The 24,886-nt window shown below is 38.4% G+C and overlaps 1 protein-coding gene across 2 annotated transcripts in view; it reads right to left on the reverse strand.

Annotated features, from left to right (window-relative positions):
• The window catches only part of LAMA2 (laminin subunit alpha 2), a 606,210-nt gene that overhangs the window by 449,212 nt on the left and 132,112 nt on the right, over window positions 1-24,886 (reverse strand). For both annotated transcript variants that reach the window (XM_053222255.1, XM_053222254.1), the window contains exons 2-3: window positions 11,710-11,880; window positions 2,310-2,422 (exon numbers count right to left, since the gene is read on the reverse strand). In XM_053222255.1, the coding sequence (XP_053078230.1) occupies window positions 2,310-2,422; window positions 11,710-11,880 (284 nt within the window). The remainder of the gene's footprint in view (window positions 1-2,309; window positions 2,423-11,709; window positions 11,881-24,886) is intronic.

Here is a 24,886-nt window from a genome sequence, read left to right on the forward strand (position 1 = left end):
TACTGCCCTTCTCTTGAACATACAGTAGGTTGATTTGCAGGAAGTAGGAGGGGGTTAAAATAAGTAAGGACATGGGTGGGTGCCATCCTGTAATATAGGGGCCCATGTACGGCTTCCACTAGGCGTACTCCAGACTTTGGAGTTAGGTAGACCTGTCTTATAAATAGAATTTTATAAACTTGTTATGAAGACTCAACTATAAAAGGTGTCTTGGAGTATTCACTCAATTTTAAGGCTATTAAACTAAACAGGAAAACAAATCCACATAAGTCTTAAGATATCATGCGGGAATAGATGAGTGGCGATACAAAGCAAACCTAGGAAAAAAGAAATGTCTTCACTGAGAAATGGGCTTTCAGGTGGACTCTGACCTGTTGAATTAATAATGATAGGAATGTTGGATAGAAATGATTTAATAAAAACTTTTAATGGTACCATCCAGTTTTAAACTGGAAGGGAAAAATGCTGCTATGCTTATTAAATATATACTATTATGGTTGAGAGTAAAGAGTAATATAAGTGATTTATGTAAATTATATTAAGAGTAGACTGCCTGGGTGGCTCAGATGGTTAAGTGTCCCACTTCAGCTCAGGTCATGATCTCATGGTCCATGAGTTTGAGCCCTGAGTGAGGCTCTGTGCTGAAAGCTTAGAGCCTGGAGCCTGCTTTGAATTGTGTGTCTCCCTCTCTCCCTGCCCCTCTCCCACTCGCATTCTGTCCCTTTGCCTCTCAAAAATAAATAACGTTAAAAAAAAAAAAAAAAGAGTTGACTCTGAAGTTGCCCCATGTGCAAATTGAAGAATAAGCAGAGAGTAAACTAGAGAAATTAGCCATCACTATTTATTAACTCCCTATCCCTGACAATGACTCGAGGTAACAGCAAAATCACTTCTGATTGGGAAGGCCAACTTTCAAACACCACATGAAGAGAGAGAACCACGGTGACTGATAAAGAACTAAGCTGTCTTTATCAGAAGAGGGATGAAGTCCACTTCGAAGGTGGGATCCTCAGGGGATTCACGCACCAGAGATCATTGACCTAAAGCATGATTGATCAGTGCGATGGTTTGCCCTGCCATTCCTTGATGGTGCTTGGAGACTTACTGGGAAATACCATTAACTCAAGGCTGACATTCAGCTGTTAGTATGGGTGGATATAAATCCATGCCACCTGGTGATTTAGTTGCAGCCCTGAGCCCTTGCTGTCACCCAGGTGCTTAGGTCCTGAATTGTCCCAGATGGGTAAAAAGATCTGTCAGACCCACCAGCCAGCAATTTGCAGTTCCCCAATGTGTATACCCTGACCAAAAATGGGCCCAAGCTCTGAATAGAGGAGGTTGTACTCCTGTTGATGATACACAGCATCCCTATGTGAAATGGCTGGTATCTATCTGGTCCTCTGAGAATGTGACCAATCCCCATTGGCTGGTGCTTCCCTCCACCATGACTACCTGTGTTAATATGACCTCTACAGTGTATATATAGTATCTGTCACTAACTATCTTGGTCATTCTGCCTTCACTAACCCCAAAATGCTTTGCTTCTCTGTCCCTACTGGGCCCAGGAGGAATGGCTGAGAGCCTTTCCCTCACAGATTACAGGGAATCAGAAAGAGGTTGAGTTACAGAAGCAACCTATGTAAAATGCCCCCAGTCTCAGGCTTCAGTCAATTAAATTAGTTTTTATATTTGGAATAACAGCAAAATATGGAAACACTTTACCAGATCCCATCCTATCTGCAAGCCTAAATAATTTGGGGTGATGGTGGTCCTTGAGTAATAACTTCAGCCTGACCTGAATATTGTGAATGAAAAGAAGAAAGAAATTAAGTGTAGAAGGCACCCGGGCCTCTGCCACACAAACTTGAACAACTTGAATGTCAATTTTGTACAACTACAAGGCTTGTTACCTCATTTAGTGGCCCAAGTTTAATTTAAGAATCAACTGTCACAGCTTGTTCAACTCTCAGTAATGAGAGGCAATTTACTCAAGAGCCCTGTTATCCAAGAACCTTTCAGTGAACACACCATGATCAGAACGGGAGAGCTGTAGTATTTTAAAAGTTAAAAAATGGCACTATTATATTTTCTTTATGTAAAACGTGCTTGATCTATATTTTCATCATTAACTCTCATTAGTCAAAACTAGTCAGCTGCTAATTCAGTTCTAAACTCTTCATGTGAATTCATTTTCATTGTGCTTTAGAAATAAATGCAAAATTCACCCAAGAACTACTAACTAAATAGTAAATCAAAAATACAATTTTAAAAGTAGAAATTGGTAAATAAATAAAAAAGAGGGACTATACCTGCTGTAAATCCAGTGTAATCGTCACATAATGGTATTCAATTCCATTCTTAATACTGGGACTCTGCCACCAAGTGTTCTTTCCATCAATAGCATTTGTAATCGGGTGTCTCTCTATTGAATCAGCAGCAGGTGAAAGGACAAAAAAAGAACATATAATGAATTGATCGCTGTTTCTTTAAAGAAAAAAAGTAAAACTAAGTTGAAGCCATCATCATGTGAATATCAAACGGCAAAATAATACAAAGAGATCAATTCATATCTTCAAGAGAATTTATTTAATGCCAGCTTTTTCAGACCACTCTATAGCATATGAAATGCTTAAATACTTAGGCTATAAGAGAAGCTGTTCAACACTCTGGCCATCAATTAAAATAGGCAACTTTGAAGATTACTACAGAAATTAAGTGTGAAGAAATAATATTGAAATCTGATGAACACGTCAGTCCTTCCAAGACACAAAAATTAATGTTTGAGGCAGCTCTTGTATGCCATCCACACTGTGGGAAAAAAACCCATAAAATTCTGAATTGTGGTTGAAGGGTACTTGAAGATTTGCCCTTTTGACATGTTCATTATTACCAAGACTTGGGCAGCCCAATATGTTACCTGGGATTTTTTTTTTAAGTTTATTTTTGAGAGAGACAGATACAGTATGAGTGAGGGAGGAGCAAAGAGAGGGAGAGAGAGAATCCCAAGTAGGCTTTGCACCATCAATGCAGAGCCCAATGCAGTGCTTAAACCCATGAACCGGGAGATCATCACCTGAGCTGAAACTGAGAGTCAGATGCTTAATTGACTGTACCACCCTGGTGCCAGTTACCTGGGCTTCATACAAAATGCTGTCAGATCCATCCTATGAGGCTTTTCATGGTCAGTCCTTAACTTGCCAACTTTCAACCAGTATTTACAAATATAATGAGGGGCAGGGTGCCTGGGTGGCTCAGTCAGTTGAATGTCAGACTTTGGATCAGGTCGTGATCTCATGGTTGGGTTTGTAGAGTTTGAGCACTTGCTGCTGTCAGTGCAGAGCCTGCTTTGGATCCTCTGTCTGCCTTTCTCTCTGCCACTCCCCTGCTTGCGCTCTCTCTCAAAAATAAAGTTAAAAAATAAAAATAAAAAATAAAAATATAATGAAAGATACTCCAAACATCTCATTTAGCATTGTCCATCCCCATCATCACTAACTCAGTGGAGGAGTCTGCAAGCAGGGAGACAACAGCACACAAAACTCTCTCCTACCAACAAAACATGGATCTTCCCTCTCCTTTACTACCTATAGGTGAGAACAGAACCTACTGTTCTGTACTGGAGGGGCTCCTGGGTAGCTCAGCTGGTTAAGCATCCGACTCTTGATTTCAGTTCAGACCATGATCTCTCAGTGGGTGAGTTCAAGCCCTGCATCGGGTTCTGTGCTGACTGCTCAGATCTTGTGTGGGATTCTCTCTCTCTCTCTTTCCTTCTCTCCCTCTCTCTCTGCCCTTCCCCCACTCCTGCTCTTTCTCTTTATCAAAATGAATAAATAAAATTTTAAAATAATTTTAAAATAAATAAAAGGAAGACTGGAGATAGACGATGGGAGGGGTGGACATTCACCCCAGCCCTCCCCACCCCTACTGTTCTTTCTTACCATTCCTTTTCTCCTTACACCCCTCAAACCTCACATTTCTTCTCCAATTTAGCTCCATGCATCTCACAACAGCAGCCATTACCCTTGGGGTGCCAAAGCCCTCATTCTGTTTTGGTTCTTAGCCATTGGAAATCTGTTCTCGTTTCCAAGTAACACAAGTTCTGTTCTGTTCTCAGCAGGCCCAGCTCATTCACAGGTGAGAATGGCAGGAGTGGAGGTGGATGGAGAGGTTCCTATTTCTTCTTTTCTTTTTTTTTAATGTTTATTTTTGAGAGAGAGAGAGAGAGAGAGAGAGAGAGAGAGAGAGAGCGCGCGCGCAAATGGGGGAGGGGCAGAGAGAGAGGGAGACCCAGAATCCGAAGCAGGCTCCAGGCTCTCAGCTGTCAGCACAGAGCCCGATGCGGGGCTCGAACTCACAAATCTCGAGATCATGACCTGAGCCGAAGTCGGACGCTTAACCAATTAACCCACCCAGGTGCCCCAAGAGGTTCCTATTTCTATTCCAAGGGCTGCACTAAGGGTACTTAACTTCCTAAATTCTCACTTGAAAGTCAGACTATTTGCCCATAGAAATGTAAATAAACTGGAGGCTAGATTCCCTGCTACTCTTCTATACATCACGGATAACATATGCTTTGGAGCGTCAGTCTTGAGAACTTCTGAACACTACTTCTCCGGGGAGATGTTTCAAATAAATAGCCTAAGAGTAACCTTTTAGATTAGAACACAATCTTTTTTCGTAAATGGAAGGAATACTTCAAATAATGAACAAACCTCATCACTACAAGGAGCAATCATGGACCTCCGTTTGCCTACAAGGTGTAGCATGTAGCCATGTACTCTAATGATAATGGTGATGAAAAAAGCATGAGATCTGGAATATGAAGGGGGGAGTATGAGGAGATAAATAGTCCACCTGTACTCCACCTGGCTCCACCATTTGGTATTCAACAATGGCAACTCACTTAAACCGTGTGCACAATTCTTGAACTAGGGTTAACAAAACTCCACTCACAGCAGTTGTTCCCAGATTCAGTTTCAGAAAAAAGTAAAGTAAAAAAAAGAGTGTATGAGAGGTTTGTGGAACTGATCATAGGAGTTCTAGCTCTTTATTTATGTAAAACATAGGAACCTCCAGTCAACTTTTACTGTCATATAATGTACCATCACTGTTATTTCATAAACTAATGAACATTTGAACCAGGCAAAGTTTTAAAGAACCATAATTTCAAAATGAAGAACCATTCTTTAAAATGCACTCATTTTGTTTTCACAAAAAATTAGGAATTTCTCAGTTTCTCTTTTTTCCAGGGGCCAGTAAACATATCTTGGATGAGAACTCTAATCTTACAGGGTTACCAGAGGAACATTACAGCTATTAATAGTCTAACCATTATTATGCATATATATAAAATAAATTATACATCTGTTCAAAATGTATACTGTTCTGAATCTTAATTACAGGCAAATTGCATTTCGTAAAAAATGTGAAAGTCACAAAACAAAGCAAAATGAAGTCCTCAATGCAATAGGAATTTGATAACGTCAAGTCATCTTCAAAAGAAAAATTTTATTCAAAACTGAATATTCATTAAGTTTGCCATCTTTAGATTGTGAATATTTTTAGATTAATTTTGTTAAAGTAGCCTGCTATAACTTGTTTAATTAAAAACATAAAGGTTTATGTCCTTGACTTACTTATGGGAACATGAGAGCATAGGACAGAACAAAAATGTTCTATTTTTACTGATAAATGATTTAATTCAACTAAACAACTGGATGGACTTTGTTTTGTCTCAAGTCTTATCACATTAGCAGTCCACTGAGATGAGGCATCCTACCTCATTAATGAAAAGTAAAACTGCTGAACGTATTTAATAATTAGCACTAGTGAACTTGTTCTGTTGAAGCTATAGCAAAGGTGTCAGGTCTTTATAATGACAGCAAATACCATAAGCATAACTAAATATCAAACAAATGCCCTTGTGGTGTCAATGCGTGCTGAAATTGACACATCAGGAATCAGACATAAATGAAATATTACTGGCATTGCTTCTGAAGGAAAATAAATATCACAACAAACATTCCCCAAACATCCTCTGGAATCTTCTTTACGGATTGTGGGTTTAATATGTGATAGAAAAACACACCCACAACCATATTTCCAAATCAAATTTGTGGCTCAGGTAATTCTGGGAGAAGCTGTCTAATTGGAAATTTTTATATCTGCCACCTCAGGTCAAATTGATATGAGAATTAGTCACGAAAATGAGGACTGGGAGATGAATCAACAACTAACCATAATCCCTATTATGAAAGTTTAATCATAATTAATTTGCAAATACTGATTAATTGTTGGCATACTTCCCTTATTTAGAATGAGATAGAAACTTATAACATCCTCAACAGGGATAGCTACACAAGTAAATCCAAGGGCTAACTGCATCAGAATACTGGCCAGGGAATCGCTGATGAAGTAAATCTTTCAATCTGCTAATTTATAATTGGAAAGCACAATCTAGTAACCGAAGTTCAAGCTTCCTTTTCTTTGTATGGTGATTACGCACAGACCTGCCTGATGTGTTCTAGCAGTTCAATGCATTTGTAAAATTTTATCATCTGCTGCTCCAACTTTTCCTAAAATATATTCATGTAGTTTATTGCTAGATTTTTATTCTTATGGGGTATGTTCTTTCCCTATCTCTAGTTCCAAAACAAGACTTTGAAATGTAATGAAGGTGGTAGCTTAAAATTAATCACACAAAGTAAATCCAGATTATGATAGGTTAAAAAACACTTCAGGCAGGGGCACCTGGGTGGCTCAGTTGGTTGAGCTTCTGAACCAACTTTAGCTCAGGTCATGATCTCAGGTCATGGTGAGTTTGAGCCCCGCATAGGGCTCTGTGCTGACAGCTCGGAGCCTGGAACCTACTTCGCATTCTGGGTCTCCCCCTCTCTCTCTGCCCCTCCCCTGCTCACACTCTGTCTGTCTGTCTGTCTGTCTCTCTCTCTCTCTCAAAAATAAATATTAAAAAAAAGTCTTAAAAAAACACTTCAGGTAAATAAAAATGAGGAAATATAAGACATACTTCCTGTGTATCTTGCTTTACTAAAACAATCTGTCACTTCTGTCCCAATATAAACCTATGGGACAGGCTTGCTTAAACATGGACGTCTTCCATGGAGACATAAGAGACCCTGACTATATAACTCTGAAGGGGGAAATGACAGGATCGCTCCTGGACTCAGTTTAGCAAATGCACCTCATTCATTGTTCCAACCAAGAGTCTCCACTTGGAGCACCTGGGTCGCTTAGTCAGTTAGGTGTTCCACTCTTGATTTCAGCTCAGGTCATGATCTTGTGAGCTCGTGGGTTCAAGTCCTGCATCGGGCTCCATGCTGACAGTGCAGAGGCTGCTTGGGATTCTCTCCCTCTGCTTCTCCCCACTTATGGACTCTCTTTCTTGCTCAAGAATTAAATATTCATATATATAATTGATAATAAATAATTATATGATTATGTATTTAGTATTTATAATAAATAAATTATTTAATACTACATTTATTATTTATAATACATATTTATACTATTTTACATAATAAAATTATATATATATATATATTTAATTTTAAAAAGGAGTCTCCCCTCAATTATTTTCCACCCCAAGCTTTCCATCTTCCTTCCTTCCTTCCTTCCTTCCTCTGTGAGTGTACACATTTCTTTGTTTTTCTCCTTTCCTGGAATACCTTTCCTTCTAATCTCAGGCAATTCAGCTTTTTAATTCTCAGCTGAATCTGACCGCCTCCTGGAACTTCCTCTCAATACTTCAGTTCCCACTAATGTTTTCCTTCTCAGAAATTCTACGTCACTTTTTATTTATTTATTTATTTTTTATTAAAAAAAATTTTTTTTTAATGTTCATTTATTTCTGAGAGAGAGAGAGAGACAGAGACAGAGAGACAGAGAGATAGAGCATGAGCAGGGGAGGAGCAGAGAGAAGGAAGACACAGAATTTGACGCAGGCCCCAGGCTCTGAGCTGTCAGCACAGACCCCGACATGGGGCTCAAACCCACGAACTGTGAGATCATGACCTGAGCCGAAGCCGGACATTCAACCGAATGAGCCACCCAGGTACTCCTGCATCACTTTTTATTTTTTAAGTTTATTTATTTATTGAGGGAGAAAAAGAGAGCATGGGGTGGGGGGAGAGAGAAAGGGAGAGAGAGAGAGAGAGAGAGAATCCCAAGCAGGCTCTGCACTGTCAGCTCAGAGCTGGATGCAGAGTTGTCTCACCAACTGTGAGATCATGACCTGAGCTGAAATCAAGAGTCAGATGCTTAATGGACTGAGCCACCCAGGGGCCACTCTACATCATTTATAATATGTACCAGATAATAAGCCCTGAGTTTACTGTTTGGAATATTTGCTTAATTGCTTTCTATGTTCAAGCCTTATTTATCCTAACCTTGTACTTGTAGTCAGGAACTACACATATATGTATTTATATTTATATACATACATATATAAACACATATATGCATGTATACACACACACACACACAACTTTATATACTTTACCTAACTCCCCCTTTCTGCCCAGTGCATCCTCTCCACCCCCTCCCCAACATTTCCATGCCTCTAGCCTTTCTCACATTCTTTATCAAATCATCAAGGCTACCAGTCTAAACCAATGGCGGTTTCTCCCCATCAGGCTTCATTTTCTTCCCTAACGAACCTAAAGCTCATAGTCCATCAATTCATTTATCTTTCAGACTTGACTTCAATTTTCTTGCCACTTTATTCTTCCATTCTACTTTCTCTGTAAAACTCCATGAGGATCAGCACAAACATTTGATTCTTCCATTCCACCCCATATAGGATTCTCACTTTATTCTCACTATGGCTCAGCAATTCTCCTCCTATTACCCAAAGGGCTAATCAAAATTTTACTTCTTTCCTTAACAGAACACCCAGACACACGTATTAGTAAGAAAATTAAGAGCATTAAATAAGAATTTCCTCCCAAATACTCCCTTCTATCTACCTCTACTCATCCTCCCTCTTTCTGATTTGATGAGTTAAAAGGATGCCTTCTTACCTGTGCTCAGTGACTCATCTGTTTTTACCTCTAGAGAACTACCACCCCCATTGCCACTTTATCCTCAAGTTTCCTGGCCGCTCCTTTCGACTGAAACTTGCTCAAATGCCCCATCTCTGGAAACCTTCAAAACACCACATCCATTCTCTTTCACACCAAGGATATTTGAGAGAACACCCCTATACTTCTTTCTTTCCTTTTTACCACTCACTAACTCTTGAATGTGGCTTTTGCCTCATCCATCCACTGACTACTTTGACAAGTTTACCAATGGATGTCCATATTGTCAAAATCAAGGAAAATCTATTTTATACTTTCTTACTCAATATCTCTAAGTAGCTAACATTGTTGATTATTCATTCTTCGTGAAAATTCTTTCCTTCCTCACAAGCATGGTACCTGAATCTTCTGCCTTCCTTCCTTGGATTCTGTTTCTCTTTATTGCCTTCCTGGATTCCACTAAATCTACCTCCCTTAGCTTCTGATGCTTCCCGGGGCTTTGACCCAGGTCCTCTGCCCTTATTGATCTAAAAAATAAGCCAACAGGTGAGATGTGTTCCATTACTCCTCACTCATACCTATATCATAATAGTCTGAATCACAGAAATAATCAGAGTCATTAAAGACATGGAAGATTCTGGTAGTTGCCATCTTAAGATTTTTTAAACATTCTGTGATACACAAGACCCACCAGTTTTAATCACAAAAGTTCCAATTCTCCAAACATAATGTTTTCAGCATCTCTAAATTATATAATAGAGAGGGGACCATGCATTCTCCCCTTTAACTAGTTCCAATAAAGAACACACAAGGCCTTCCAACTTTATTTTGAGGTAAAAAAAATGCAAATTGTGAGAGAAAACTTCTTTCATTTTATAGGTTTTTAGCTTAAAAAGAGAAGGAAACTAAGCAAATTTTAAAATGCTATAATTGTGAAGTTTTATCCCCATTAGAACTCACCTCTTTGACATTAAGTATTCACATTATTAACCTCCCCAACAGATTTGATAATTTCCCAACGTGTATCTCTAAATCAACCTCCATCTCTAGAATCCTCTCACACCATTCTCCCCTTCTCCATATAAATTCTTTACCCATTAAACCAAATTACTTATCATTATCTGAATGTATCACGCTGTTCCATAACTCCAAGACTTGTGTATGCTTTTCCTTTTATAATACTTTTCATCTTACTCTTCTTTCTGCAGTACATGAGTCACTTTCTCCCAGAAATAGTTAAATAGCCTCTCTCATGTACCCTTAACACTCAATTTACTTTTCTGCTTCCCCTATTCCCCCCCTAAGTCGCTTAAGTCAGGAACTATGTATGAGTTACCATTATACTTCAGTACAATGCATTGCTAGCAGCAGGGGTTCATATGCTTGCCAAATAAACACATAAATGTATCTGAGACGTCAGTGTGGTTCATAGAAGCCAGCAAGAGGGCTTTGTATGACACCTGTCCTTAAAACTCCCCTCTTGTGGTGTTTAAGAACCTTCATAATCCACTTCCAGCCTCTGCACAAGACCCATCTCTACATTCTGCTTTTTGATGCTTTTAGTTCTAGCCATTCCAACTACTTGTAGTTCCCTGAGCAAGTAAGGTTTTCTATCCCATTCTGATCTTTCTGGCATTTCTTCGTCTCTTCTCACTCTCTCTACTTTACCTGCGTATTTAATACTTGTCCTTGAGTCTCAGCTTAGATGGCACTTCTGGCAAGCCTTCACTTGCACCAAGACTAATTTGTAACCCTCCTCTCTCTCCCTCAGACCCCTATGCTCATTCTTTACTTTGTACCTTTTGCCTATTTCTTCACTGGTTGCAGTGAGGGACCATACCTTATTCCTGTTGATCTTCACCAGAGTACCTGGCGCGTAAGTGACCAACAAATGACTAAAGCCTGCACTAATAACCACATCCTCAGATGTGATTCTGGACGTAGTTAACCTAATGACTGCCACAGGTGTTCAGCTAGAAAACTCTTCTCAAGCACTATACCTGGTACACATAGAGAACTCCAGTAATGTTTGTCAGATGGTACAGAAGAGGTATAAAGAAGCACCCAATGGAAGAAAAGGTCTAGGAATTTGGGGACCACAAACCCTTTGACTTGAATGCAACTTCACCTCAAAGTCTCTCAACTACATGGGGTGCCTGGATGGCTCAGTCAGTTAAGCGACTGACTTCGGCTCAGGTCATGATTTCAGTTTGTGAGTTCGAGCCGCATGTCGGGCTCTGTGCTGACAGCTCAGAGCCCGGAGCCTGCTTCAGATTCTATGTCTCCCTCTCTTTCTCCCCCTCCCCTACTCACGCTCTGTTTCTCTCTCTCTCTCTCTCTCTCTCAAAAATGAATAAATGTTAAAAATTTAAAAAAAAAAAAGTCTCTCAACTACAGATCTTAGCCAGTGCCATGCAAACATGTGTTAAAATACATACGATATGGGGGCGCCTGGGTGGCTCAGTCAGTTAAGTGTCCGACTTCGGCTCAGGTATGATCTCACGGTCTGTGAGTTCGATCCCCACGTCGGGCTCTGTGCTGACCGCTCAGAGCCTGGAGCCTGTTTCAGATTCTGTGTCTCCCTCTTTCTCTGATCCTACCCTGTTCATGCTCTGTCTCTCTCTGTCTCAAAAATAAATAAATGTTAAAAAATATTTAAAAAAATACATACGATTTGGATTGCTGCTGTTTTGATTGCAGATTCGACATTGGGGGTTCCTCACAGGCTGTCCAGGGACATGCTCTACCAATTTGCAATACATTTCAGGTCCTTTTTCTCCACATGTTGCATTTGTGGTGATGAGAGCATTGGAAGCAAGATTCAGGACAGCAGGGAATAAACCTGAAAAAGAAGGACAAATGAAGATGTGTGGGCCAGAAGCAACATGGTATGATTTCGCTGCATTTTAAGATGAAATTAAGATAGGATATTTTTCAGAGCATTAAATTAATTGAAAATTAAATAATCAGTGATAATTGAATATCTGGTTTAATTAACTACTCTACATAAATAGCATGTGTTCTCAAATGAACATTTCTTCTTCAGTCTTAAATATAAAATCTAAAGCTATCTTCTTAATGTTTAACCTGTAACATTTAATTAGGAAAAAAGCCCTGTCTCTAACACACTTAAAAAACAAAGACCTTCAGGGGTGCCTGGGTGGTTCAGTCACTTAAGTGACCAACTCTTCATTTAGGCTCAGGTTGTGAACTCACAGTGCATGGGTTCAAGCCCCACATCTGGCTCTGTGCTGACCGCACAAAACTTGCTTGGGATTTTGTCTCCCTCTCTCTGCCCCTCTCCCACCGCCCCCCCCCAAAAAAGTAATAAAAATAAACTTATAAAATATCTTCTCTTCATGTCATTGGCAAAAGATCTTATTGAATCTTCCATCTTCCACTTCAGCTATTTTGTATTTAGTAGTAAACTATAATCGTATATAAAGATTTTGTGTAACTAAGCGTTTATGATTTCTGTGGCCATTTTTATTCTCCAATTATCATGTAGCATTAAGTGGTTGTTATAATTCCTTTTATTCAGACTGGAGAAAATAGCAAATGATGAAAGATTTTGGAAAACCATTCTTTACTGCCTTCTGTGCTACAAAGCCATATTATATAGCAATGAGTTATCAGAAACAAGTAGTTATAGTGGTCCACGATCATATACCAGCAATTATTTCTTAGATACAATAGAAGTTTAAGCTCGTTCAGGTAAAATCACAGAGACCCATGACAGTGTATAGTTGGGAAGGCCTTTCATTCCATATAAACTCAGGTTTTTCTTTCTAAAACTTCATGTCAATTTTGCCTCATACATGTCTAGTATTTGCATTTTATGGACCTCATTTCCTGACAATATGGTAAAGCCATTTGTCAGAAGCCACTCTTTAACTGAAAAACTTGTCTTGGAGAAAATACATCTGCGATTCCAGACGATTTGACTCGATTTATATACGGAACGTGATGGGGCGCCTGGGTGGCGCAGTCGGTTAAGCGTCTGACTTCAGCCAGGTCACGATCTCGCGGTCCCGGAGTTCGAGCCCCGCGTCAGGCTCTGGGCTGATGGCTCAGAGCCTGGAGCCTGTTTCCGATTCTGTGTCTCCCTCTCTCTCTGCCCCTCCCCCGTTCATGCTCTGTCTCTCTCTGTCCCAAAAATAAATAAACGTTGAAAAAAAAAATTATATACGGAACGTGCTAACCATCTAGGTGGTCTCTGCTCTATACACACGCCAAGTAGGTCTACACTAATTCGACCTCTGCTAGAAAGATCTTTATTAACTAAATCTTATGTCCCAACGTTTTACTGAGATCCCCAGAGTTTTGAGTTCATAGGTGTTTTCTTCCTTATCTTGCAAACTTAGCACGTGCTAGGTACAGAGTAAGCACTCAATATATTTATAAAATGAAGGAACTCCAAAGATTGGCCACATAAATATTCTTTGCATCATCTTCATCTTCACCCTCATCCTCATCACCAGCCTTACTGAATGTTTATAATGTTCCAGGCATTGTTCTAGCTTCATGCGCTGATTTGCTTCAAATGGCACCCACATGAGCAGCATGCTACTGTTGCCCTTATTTTATTACGACGTTCAGTAACTTGCCTAGGATTACAGATAGCAAATAGCAGAGCCATGATTTGAAACCACGGAATCTGGCTCCGGAATCTGTCCTTTTAATCACTCTAGTGCTTGTTCTCTACAATGTCAAATGACACCCTACCTGAATCTAGTGCTAATTTGTGGTCCTGGTTGACCTTAGAATTGCACTGAAGGAAGTAACAGTACAGTGAATGAGAAAGATTTTTAAATGATTTTAATCTCTTTTGTAATCATTCTCAACAATTTCGAAGAGGTAAGCGAATTCCTAAGACCAGCACCACAATTATCATCTCAGTCACTCTCAGGGTCTCCCAAAAAGTTGCCTTCAGACTATTTCTCTCTCTCTTCCCTCCCTCTCCATAATTCACCAGCCTCTAAAATCCCTCAGTTCTGATGCTCTAATCTAGCCAGGCCCGAGCCTGCTGGCCCTCCTGCCTTGTGCTTCTCTCCAGTGAATAGTTACTTGAGGTTTCCAATTTTTCCTTCTTTGCCAGAAGGTCAAAACTTACTTTTCTACTCAATTGCAGCCACTATCTCATTCATTCTTCCTGATAAGTTTATTTCCCCAAACCCCTCATTTCCCTCATCTATTTGCTCTGACCCTCACTCAATGAGACATTCTATCGTTAAGACGTGCACAGATGATCGTTGATCAGAAAAATATTAGCCATTCATAAAGCTATTGTTACTTATTTCATGAGGAAATATAGAGTGTTTTCTAAATGGTAAATTACTGTAAGTACAACAGTTATTAACTTTTTTTTAGTCTTCCTTGTATACAGGCTTATTGGAAACTACCTCAGTTTTGTGAAGTTAACCACATTATAAATTTTGAAAATAATTTGATCATCCCCAAAACATTATCTCTCCACCTTAGACACTTTATTCTCTATATTTGTAAATGATATATGATTAAATAAATATGATATGTCTGCCCATCTTTCTCTTCTGCCATTCATCCCCATTTTGCATTTAACTGTAATGCATTGAGCACATACTATGCCAGGTACCATAAAAGATTTGAGAATAAAATACCATTGAGATAGGCTTATTGTGGAAGTGATCTTGAGCTAAATCTCAAACGAGAAATAGAAGTTTATCTGGTGGAGAAAAGGAAAAAACAAACTCACCAGGCAGAGGGAATAGCATATGAGTATGGACTTTTTCTGGAAAACTTAAGCGAATGTTGAGTGACTAACTGAGTAGTTGACTTTAGAATTATTCTAACCCATTAGATTATGTGATTATACAGACATGGATACAGATACAGATATATAGATATAGATATGGATACAGATCTAGATACATAGATTACACACAGAGGATACTTAATGGTTCACATAGACATCAACACAAACTGCTGCTTACTTGTCACTGTTAGTGATTTGTTTTAGTGGGATTTTTTCCCCCAGGTCTTTATAATTTTAGTGTGTAGCATAGAACAAAGTTGGTAATTAGAAGGAAGAGATACACTGTTTTCAGGAGGGCAAAACTCTACTTCTTATCTTGCTGGCCTGTAGTAGGAGTTTAGGTAGTTAAGCCTGTTCTTATCCTTCCAAACAAAGCCAGCTCACTTACACAAAAGGCATCTCAGGCAGTGGCCAACATGTCTAAAACTGCCCCAGGACACTGTCGGCTTTTCTCTGTGATCTTTGTCTCCTCCTTTAGCTCTGACTAGTTCTGATTTTGACCCTGGCCTTGAGTCTGTTTTGTAGGTATGGGTAAGACTCCCTATGCCTGGCTTTGGAGCAGCCCTGTGTGGAACCTGATTTGAGTAGGCTCAACCTCCATTTTCTCAGGTCTGAGTAATCATGGGAGGGGTCCATAAAAGAAAGACGGCTGGCGAAAACTACTTTACTGTATATTGTGTGGTCCAAAACATAGAATTGAATTACACCCCAATTTCCCTACAGAATTAAGTGGATAAAATGTGAACGACATGACATGGCTATAAAAGAATTATAGGTAGAAAAGTAACACTGATTCAGAAGCTATTTCATATTCATTAAGTAATAGGACTTAATCCCCCCATCACCCCATTGTATAGAATTTATCAGTCTCATTTTACAAATGAAGAAAGTGCAGCTCAGAGAAGAAAAGCAATATGTACAAAATTATGAATTAGTAAGATTGATAACTATGATTTGAACTCAGCTCTTTAACCAAGAAAACGTATTCTAATTTTTTTTAATGTTTATTTTTTGAGAGAGAGAGACAGAGTGTGAGCAGGGGAGGGGCAGAGAGAGAGAGGGTAGACACAGAATCTGAAGCAGGCTCCAGGCTCTGAGCTGTCAGCACAGAGCCCTAGGCGGGGCTTGAACTCATGAACCATGAGATCATAACCTGAGCCGAAGCTGGATGCCTACCAGGGCATAAAAAAGAGCCAAAACTTGGTCCTCAGCAATGCTTATCCATTTACATCCACTGTAATGGATATGACTTATCCAGTTGCCAGTCTTTTGTTGTTTCATAGAGTTTTCTACCCATAAACAAAGAAATTAATAAAATTTACCTTTATTATCTTTCAGTTCTTTCCATTGATTTGTTTCTGTTACACTTACTGATCAGGTGCTCAAAATTAACCTTTTCAATTTAATTGCCTTGCTTTGTGGTTAGGAAACAGTTGCCTTTTAAAATTTTATCAGCTATTTTACTGTTTATTTCTTACAAAAATCAGTAAACTATATTGGTCAGGGAAGGTCTCCAATTAGTTGCTAACAACCAGTTTGAAGAGTCAGTCAATATCTGAGCTTTTATTGAATCTTCAGCAGGTTGTATTAGAGATTGCAGCCCACTTCCATTATATGTTAAATCTATTAAACTGTACCTATTTATTCCCATTCAAAAGCAGCAGGGTAATATTTATTTCCACTTTCAATACGGGTTGTTTGGTTAAGATTATGTAAACATTGTGAATGTAAATAAACTACAAATAGCTGGTGAACCCTTATAGAGTATTGACTTACAGCCTTTTAATTCAATTTGAGGTCATGTAATGTTAATGACATAAAAGCCAGTCATCATTACCCATACAATTATGATTGACTTTTTTTTTCCTGAATAGTATGCAGACTAAATAAATTTAGCTGGATTTGTGGGATAACAAAATCTGAACAAAAAAACAGATAAAATTTTTTCTACCTATATATTTTCTTTGGAGATTAGAATATGATTACTATAAAGAAAACAACAATATATTCTGTTACATAATGTATACATTTTTTAAAATTTATTTTTAAATTTACATCCAAGTTAGTTAGCATACAGTGCCACAACGATTTCAGAAATAGATTCCTTAGTGCCCCTTACCCATTTAGCCCATCCCCCCCCACAACCCCTCCAGTAACTCTCAGTTTGTTCTCCATATTTATGAGTCTCTTCTGTTTTGTCCCCCTCCCTGTTTTTATATTATTTTTGCTTCCCTTCCCTTATGTTCATCTGTTTTGTCTCTTAAAGTCCTCATAGGAGTGAAGTCATATGATTTTTTTCTTTCTCTGACTAATTTTGCTTAGCATAACACCCTCTAGTTCCATCCACGTAGTTGCCAATGGCAAGATTTCATTCTTTTTGACTGCCGATTAATATTCCGTTGTATATACATACCACATCTTCTTTATCCATTCATCCATCGATGGACATTTGGGCTCTTTTCATACTTTGGCTATTGTTGATTGTGCTGCTATAAACATGGGGGTGCATGTGACCCTTCAAAACAGCATATATCCCTTGGATAAATACCTAGTGGTGCAATTGCTGGGTCATAGGGTAGTTCTATTTTTAGTTTTTTTTTTTTTCCCCAACGTTTTTTATTTATTTTGGGACAGAGAGAGACAGAGCATGAACGGGGGAGGGGCAGAGAGAGAGGGAGACACAGAATCGGAAACAGGCTCCAGGCTCCGAGCCATCAGCCCAGAGCCTGACGCGGGGCTTGAACTCACGGACCGCGAGATCGTGACCTGGCTGAAGTCGGACGCTTAACCGACTGCGCCACCCAGGCGCCCCTCTATTTTTAGTTTTTTGAGGAACCTCCATACTGTTTTCCAGAGTGGCTGCACCAGTTTGCATTCCCACCAGCAATGCAAAAGAGATCCTCTTTCTCCGCATCCTCACCAACATTTTTTGTTGCCTGAGTTGTTCATGTTAGCCATTCTGACAGGCATGAGATGGTATCTCATTATAGTTTTGATTTGTATTTCCCTGATGTTGAGAGATGTTAAACACTTTTTCATGTGTCGGTTGGCCATCTGGATGTCTTCTTTGGAGAAGTATCTACTCATGTCTTTTGCACATTTCTTCACTGGATTATTTGTTTTTTGGGTGTTGACTTTGATAAGTTCTTTATAGATTTTGGAAATTAACTATTTATCTGATATGTCATTTGCAAATATCTTCTCCCATTCCGTTGGTTGCCTTTTAGTTTTGCTGATTGTTTCCTTTGCCATGCAGAGCTTTTTATTTTGAAGACGTTCCAATATTTCATTTTGCTTTTGTTTCCCTTGCCTCCAGAGACATGTTGAGTAAGAAGTTTCTGTGGCCAATATCAAAGAGGTTATTGCCTGCTTTCTCCTCGAGGATTTTGATGGCTTCCTGTCTTACATTTAGGTCTTTCATCCATTTTTGAGTTTATTTTTGTGTATGGTATAACATAATTTATACATTTAATAAATAATCTAGAAAAGGATAGTCTATAATTGAAAAACAGCAATTTTTCAAAATATGACTAATATTTACAAAATTCACCAAATTTTCATTTGGATGTTTTTATACTATCTTTGCTCATCCAAATACTATGGTATGTTTGTAGATGTTTGCATTATTGTGATGATTTGCAACCTCAAAATTCCACATTCTGGTTTCAAAGAGCAGAAGCATTTTTAAAACCTGCATATACAAGTTCTACTCTTAATAATTGTGGGGTAGCTCCCAGGGAACCAACCTTCTCACAGATAACAGGTATGAATTCTAAACAAAATATATTTTTAAAAAATCCCAAATACCTAAAAGCAATGGAGAACAACCCCAAACAAGTAAGCTGGGAGGGATGTGTGTGCTTGGAAAGGGGAAGATACGGGATGCGTTTCAGAGTGCACAGGGCACAGTGGCTAAAAGTCAAGTAGAATTCCACAGTGTCTCTTGTCTGTTTGTCTTTTTCTAAACTATCTTGAAAAGACAGAGGCCAGAATTATGAACAGCCACAGCTGCTATGAAGTGAAGGAAAAATATTGGGAAAAACCTGTAAAAGGAGCCTCAAAGTATGTGTATAAACTCTTCCCAAATCTCTCACTGATGCCAGACCTGAATATGACCCAGGCAGATGCCAAGCATACAAACTGGGGCTAAAAGAACACAGAAATCTACAGTAGCTGCATTCCACAGGAAAGACTACAGTTTGCTGTTTGAATCCACATACGTTAACCAACTGATATAACACAGAAATAAAAAATGGAGGACTATTCTTCAGGAAAACATAACAGAATCCTGAGTTTCTATAAATGTATCATTCACAATATCCAGGATGCACTTTTTTAAAAAAATTATTAAACATACGAAGAAACAATAAAATGCTACCCATGCTTACAGCAGTGCATAGATCAACACTGGTATCACCCAGATACTGAAGTTAGCATACAAATATTTTTAAGCAGCTTTTATACCCATAATCAAGGACACACACAAAAAATGCTTACAATGAAAAGACAAATAAGAAGTTTCAGTAGATGAATAGAAACTACAAAAAATATCAAATATAAATTATAGAACTGAAAAATGCAGTATCTAGAATATAAAAAAAATAACAGCATGGGATTAATAGAAAATTGGAGATGAGAGAAAAAAAGTGTAAGTAAACTTGAAACAAAACTGATAGACTTTTTCCTAAGTTCTTTTTTTTTCACATTTATTCATTTATTTTGAAAGAGAGATAGGGAGTGAGCAGGGGAGAGCCAGAGAATCCCAAGCAAGTTCCAAACTCAGTGCAGAGCCCAACGTGGGGCTTGAACCCATAAACAGTGAGATCATGATCTGAGCCAAAATCAACAGTCAGATTCTTAACCAACTGAGCCACACAGGTGCCCCTCCTAAGTTCTTTAAATACATTTTAATGTTTAAAGAAAAAATATATAATATTTCGGGGGGGGGGGTTGGGCAGGGAGGGTTACAGTGTATGTTAATGTAACACATATGACAATTATAACAAAGAAATGGTGGGTGGAGAGATCATGGTAAATAGACCTACATATCTCCAAGGTTCTTATGCTTTACAGTAAGTGGTAGATTATTAAAAATATTGACAGCACCAGATGTTTGAAGGTTTGTGGAGCAACTGGACTGGAATTCTACTCCACTGCTGTTGGGAGTGTAAATTAGTACAACGGCATTAGAAAAAAGTCAAGCATTTTTTTTTAAATAAATTTAAACCCAGATCTACTTCATGACCCTACATTCCACCCATAGGTAAAATCCCAAGAGAAATGACAGTATGTGTCTATGAAAAGACCTATACAAAAATGCACATGGAAGCTCTTATTATAATAACCCAACCTGGAAACAGCTCAAGTTTTTAATCAGTGGGAGAACTGATACAGAAACGGTGGTTTATTCACACAATGGAAATGTATTCGGTATGGAACAAGATGACTCCCAAAAGCAATATGTCAAATTAAAGAAGCTTTACAAAAAAGAGTGCATGTTCCATTATTTGACTTTTTAGAACAGACAAATCTAATCTATTGGGAAAATAGAAAAAAAAAAAAAAAAAGATTGCTTTGAGGGGTAGACTGACCGGAAAGAGGCATAAGACAATTTCTGGGGTAATGATAATATTCCTGATGGGAGTTTATATTATACAAGTGTGCACATCTCTTAAAACTTATTAACTGTCACACTCAATGAGCACATGCTACACCCAGGGAGGATGTGTGCATTTCACTGTAGGTCAATTTTACCTTAAAAAAGAAAGTAAACCAATATTGAACTCTAGTTAGTAATATTCATATTGAAGAGTGTAAGCATGAAGTTTCCAAGAGATGCTGAGTATATGAGTGTTTACTGGATGATTCTTTCAATTTTTCTGTATGTGGGGAAATTTTAATAAAATTTGGCAAAGAATCTAAAGAAATATTATACATGTATATATATGTGTAAGTATACGTCTGTGTATATAACCACATACACATATATGTAGATGTACATGTGCGTACATGCATATACATATGTATATATATTATTTCTTGCATTTCTTGGTTTTTATAAATTGTCGATGCAAGTAACAATAGAACTTCAAATTGACATTTCTTAAATCAAATGGGGAACAGTTTGTTAGATACTACAGAGGAAAACTGTCTTTTCAATCCCTGTCAGAATCAGTGGAAACAAGCAAAAGCAGGTGCTAGATCAGCAAAACAGATGAAAGTCTCCCCAAGACCCCAGCAGGCCAGTAATCAGCAGGTAACTCTATTTTCCTCGTACAGCTTTCCAATCCTTCCAGCTTTGATTTCATAAAAATAAAGAACTTTGACTTAGAATCATATTTAATACATAAGTGCTGTCTTTTGAAGAAGTACAAGTGAGTCATCGAGAAATGCATTCAATGTCCTCATAAGTGATCTGCTGGGTGGCACGGTTCAGACTGGTTTCTTAGGCTTTAGGTGATGTTTCTCTAGGTGGCGAACTAGACGGTTGTCTTCTGGTAGCAAAAAGAATTCAGTTCAAAGAAGCCTAGTAAGAATCTGAACTTTAAGAATGAAGAACATAATTCCCCAAACCTAAGTGGCACTGTTAGTTTTCAAACCCAGTTACTGTGATCCCAAATGGGTTAGAATTAATTTTATTATTGAAGACTCACTGGCCTTACTCCCCTCCCAGCTCTAAATGAAATTCTTTTCACCTGCTACACAATTCCTCAGTTTTGCACCATCCAGTTCTCCTTTTCCCTTCCATACACACACACTCACAGGCCAATTTCCATCATAATTTTGTAAGTCTTGAAATCTGTTTCCAAATTTCTCCATTTTAAGAGAGCACTTCTTCAGCCTTCTTATTGTAACTGAATCCTTGCTTTCCTCTGACAGTGACACTCTGTAGATCTCCCCAGTGGATCCCTAGAACCACTGGGAAAGGAAAAGTAGCTTCTTTTAACCAGCTTTTAACTGCTACTTAAAAAACAGTTCCTCTCGTAGCTCATAACTTCTTCTTTAAAAGTTTAAATCACATGCTCATCTCCATTACTGACTGACCTCATGAAGGCCACCCACAAAAACATTGCTGATTCAGTCATCTTTATCCCCCAGATCTCTGCCATTCGCACCCAATAGGTGAACATCAACCAGCCTTCCTGTTATTCCACAGAAACTAGAAAATGTTAAATGGTTCTTTGAGAAAAACTACGTCTGACTTCTCACCATTCTAAGATTTCTGCTTCCAATTTTTTTTTTGTCTCCATCTTAGCATCCTCTTTCTCTTTCTCTCTCTCCTCATCTATCTGTCTGTCTATACTTTTATATAAGGATAACCTGTCCTGTCTTACCTCTACTGCAATCACACCGTAACTTGTCTTTCTGCATGTCTCCACTTCTGTTCATCTGCCACTGTGTCATGAAAATGATCTTCCTAAAAATTAAGTCTGATCACATCATTTTTTTTCACTTCTTTTTAACAACCTCTGTGACTTATCTGTTGCCTATAGGAGAATAGTCACTCCTTGCTCCCCCGGACATTTATAATCAGGCCCTTATCTACCTCTCTAAACTTATCTGTACACATCAAATGTACTGACATCTTACTGTTTAAAACTATACCAGGTGTTTTGAAAATTCTACATCAGGCATTGCCTCACCAATTATCTTATCCATTCTATAATATTTTTCTTTTTCTGTGCGTGGTCATCTACTCACCTTTCATGACCTGACCCAGCTCCCATATCCCCAGCTCTGTGAAAGTATTTTCTGACTTTGCCACATAAAATGCTGTTTCCTTGTTTTTTATTTTTTAAAGTTTATTTATTTTTGAGAGAGAGAGAGAGCACACACACACAAGTGGGGGAGGGGCAGAGAGAGAGAATCCCTGTCTACACTGTCAGTGCAGAGCCTGATGAGTAGCTCGAGCCCACGAATGGCGAGATCATGACCTGAGCCAAAACCAAGAGCCAGATGCTTAACCAACTGATCCACCCAGATGTCCCTGTTGTTTCCTTCTTGGTGTCCACACAATACTTAGTTGATATTTTATTATAACCCTCATCACACTGAAACTTCAATACCCTTTACAGTGGATTTCTACTTTATAACATCATTGAATATAGAGTTAACACTAGCTAGCCTGTTATAACACTCAAATTTAAATTTATTGAATGAGAAGAAATAGATGCACTTGTGTATTCTTTCTAGAGAGAAATCTGGCAAACCAAAGCCAGTAAACTGATCACACCCTTGATTTAGTAAAAACGTAGAACCCTGTTTGGGCATTCTAGCTCAGTGAAATAATTCAAAGAATCCAAGCTATGTGAAACTATGCCGGACCTTTATCATTTCTTGGCTCCAGCCTCCATTTCTACTCTTAGCTAATTGGCACTGTATTTAGTACAAAGGGTACATATTTCCTCACCCCCTGCTAGGGAAGTAGAAGTAGGAAAGATCTTTCCTCTCCCCTTCCTTTAACAGTTTGGGCATGTGCCCATGACGTTAGCCTAGGGTTGTGAATCTTAAGCACTTAAAGAACAGGGCTAGGGAATAATGAAAAAAAAGATGACCGCCAAAGAGATAAAAGTATCAGTGGTGGTGGGAAAAAGAAGGGGTAAAGGGCAATGTCTGTAGAAAGACTCTAACTAGACTATTCAAGCAGTGAGACCTGGGAATGCCCTTGATGAGCACCATGTGCCATGCCTTGTGCTCAAAACTTTCCAACAATTCTGCAAGTTATGTGATACACTTTAAGTACATTTCTGCTTAAGTTAAACAGTATTGGTGCCTTCTGTTTCTTCTGATCAAGAAGCCAGAAGGATATAAAGACCCTACATTATGTTTATACATTCCCCACCCACACACACATGCACACACACACAAAGATCAAGAGAGTAATTTTATTATAACAAAATAAATAAATAGACATGTATTGTTTCATTTAAGCATCTTTAAGATAAAATGTGAAGGAACAGTAGTAGTGACAACAATCACAATTATTTACGGAAAGACCCAGTGCTTATACAATGATCACAATCAGAAGTGGCCACTTTCTTTTAACGTTTATTTATTCATTTTGAGAGAGAGAGAGCGAGCAAGGAAGGGGCAGAGAGAGGGAGAGAAAGAATCCCAAACAGGCTCTGCACTGTCAGCAGAGTCCATCATGGGGCCGAACTCATGAGAACCGTGAGATCATGACCTGAGCCAAAATCAAGAGTCACTTAGCCGACTGAGCCCTCCAGATGCCCCAAGAAGTGGCCACTTCAAAAATTGTTTCACAGTGAAAATTTCCGTCTAGGTTTTTTGGTTGTTTTCCCCTTCACTATGTTCTTTTTTGATTACCTTGAAATGTGTGAAGTTTGGTAAACCATCACGTTAAAATGATGATAACCTAACTCATGTCTTTAAAGAAAATCTTTCTAATGTAATCTGGCAAAAATAATTTCTAAGTATATATTTCTTGTTTTCATCAGTTTAAACTAAGTAAATATCGTGGGAGTAGTTGTTTTTCATTGCCTGTGCCTAACATATACAATTTTTATTACTACTTAGATATTGATATATATGTTCATGTATCAGTACACACAATACATATATTTTAATTTCTCAAATCATGGTTCTTGTTAACATCTACAGTCAACCTACCAAAGACCATCACTAATATAATAACAGATGGCACATAGATATTTGCTATGGAAAAGTCACCCAGTCAGTGACTTCTCTTCAATATAGTCAATTTCTTAATAATTAAAAAAAAATCATCCCATATTGTTTACAATACATCACAGATGTCTCTTTCCCCTCTCCCCACCTCCAATTATTCCTCTTACTCTTGGTACCTAATATTTCTCCTGCTTGTTTATGCCAAGCACCTATCACTTCTCAAAGAGTAAGAGGAAACTGTTTGAACGTCTCTAACTTTCCATTTAAGTCTTTCAGGTCTGTGGAGCATTTTAAAAAATATTCAGGCAGGCAAACAGAGCTGTTTGCAAGTGCTTCAGTATTTGAAAGACAAAAGAAAACCTGCCAATTTAAAATGTTCTAAGATGCATCAAGGAAGAAAAGGAAA

This window comes from Acinonyx jubatus, chromosome B2 (genome assembly GCF_027475565.1).
Source record: "Acinonyx jubatus isolate Ajub_Pintada_27869175 chromosome B2, VMU_Ajub_asm_v1.0, whole genome shotgun sequence".
Lineage (NCBI taxonomy): Eukaryota > Metazoa > Chordata > Mammalia > Carnivora > Felidae > Acinonyx > Acinonyx jubatus.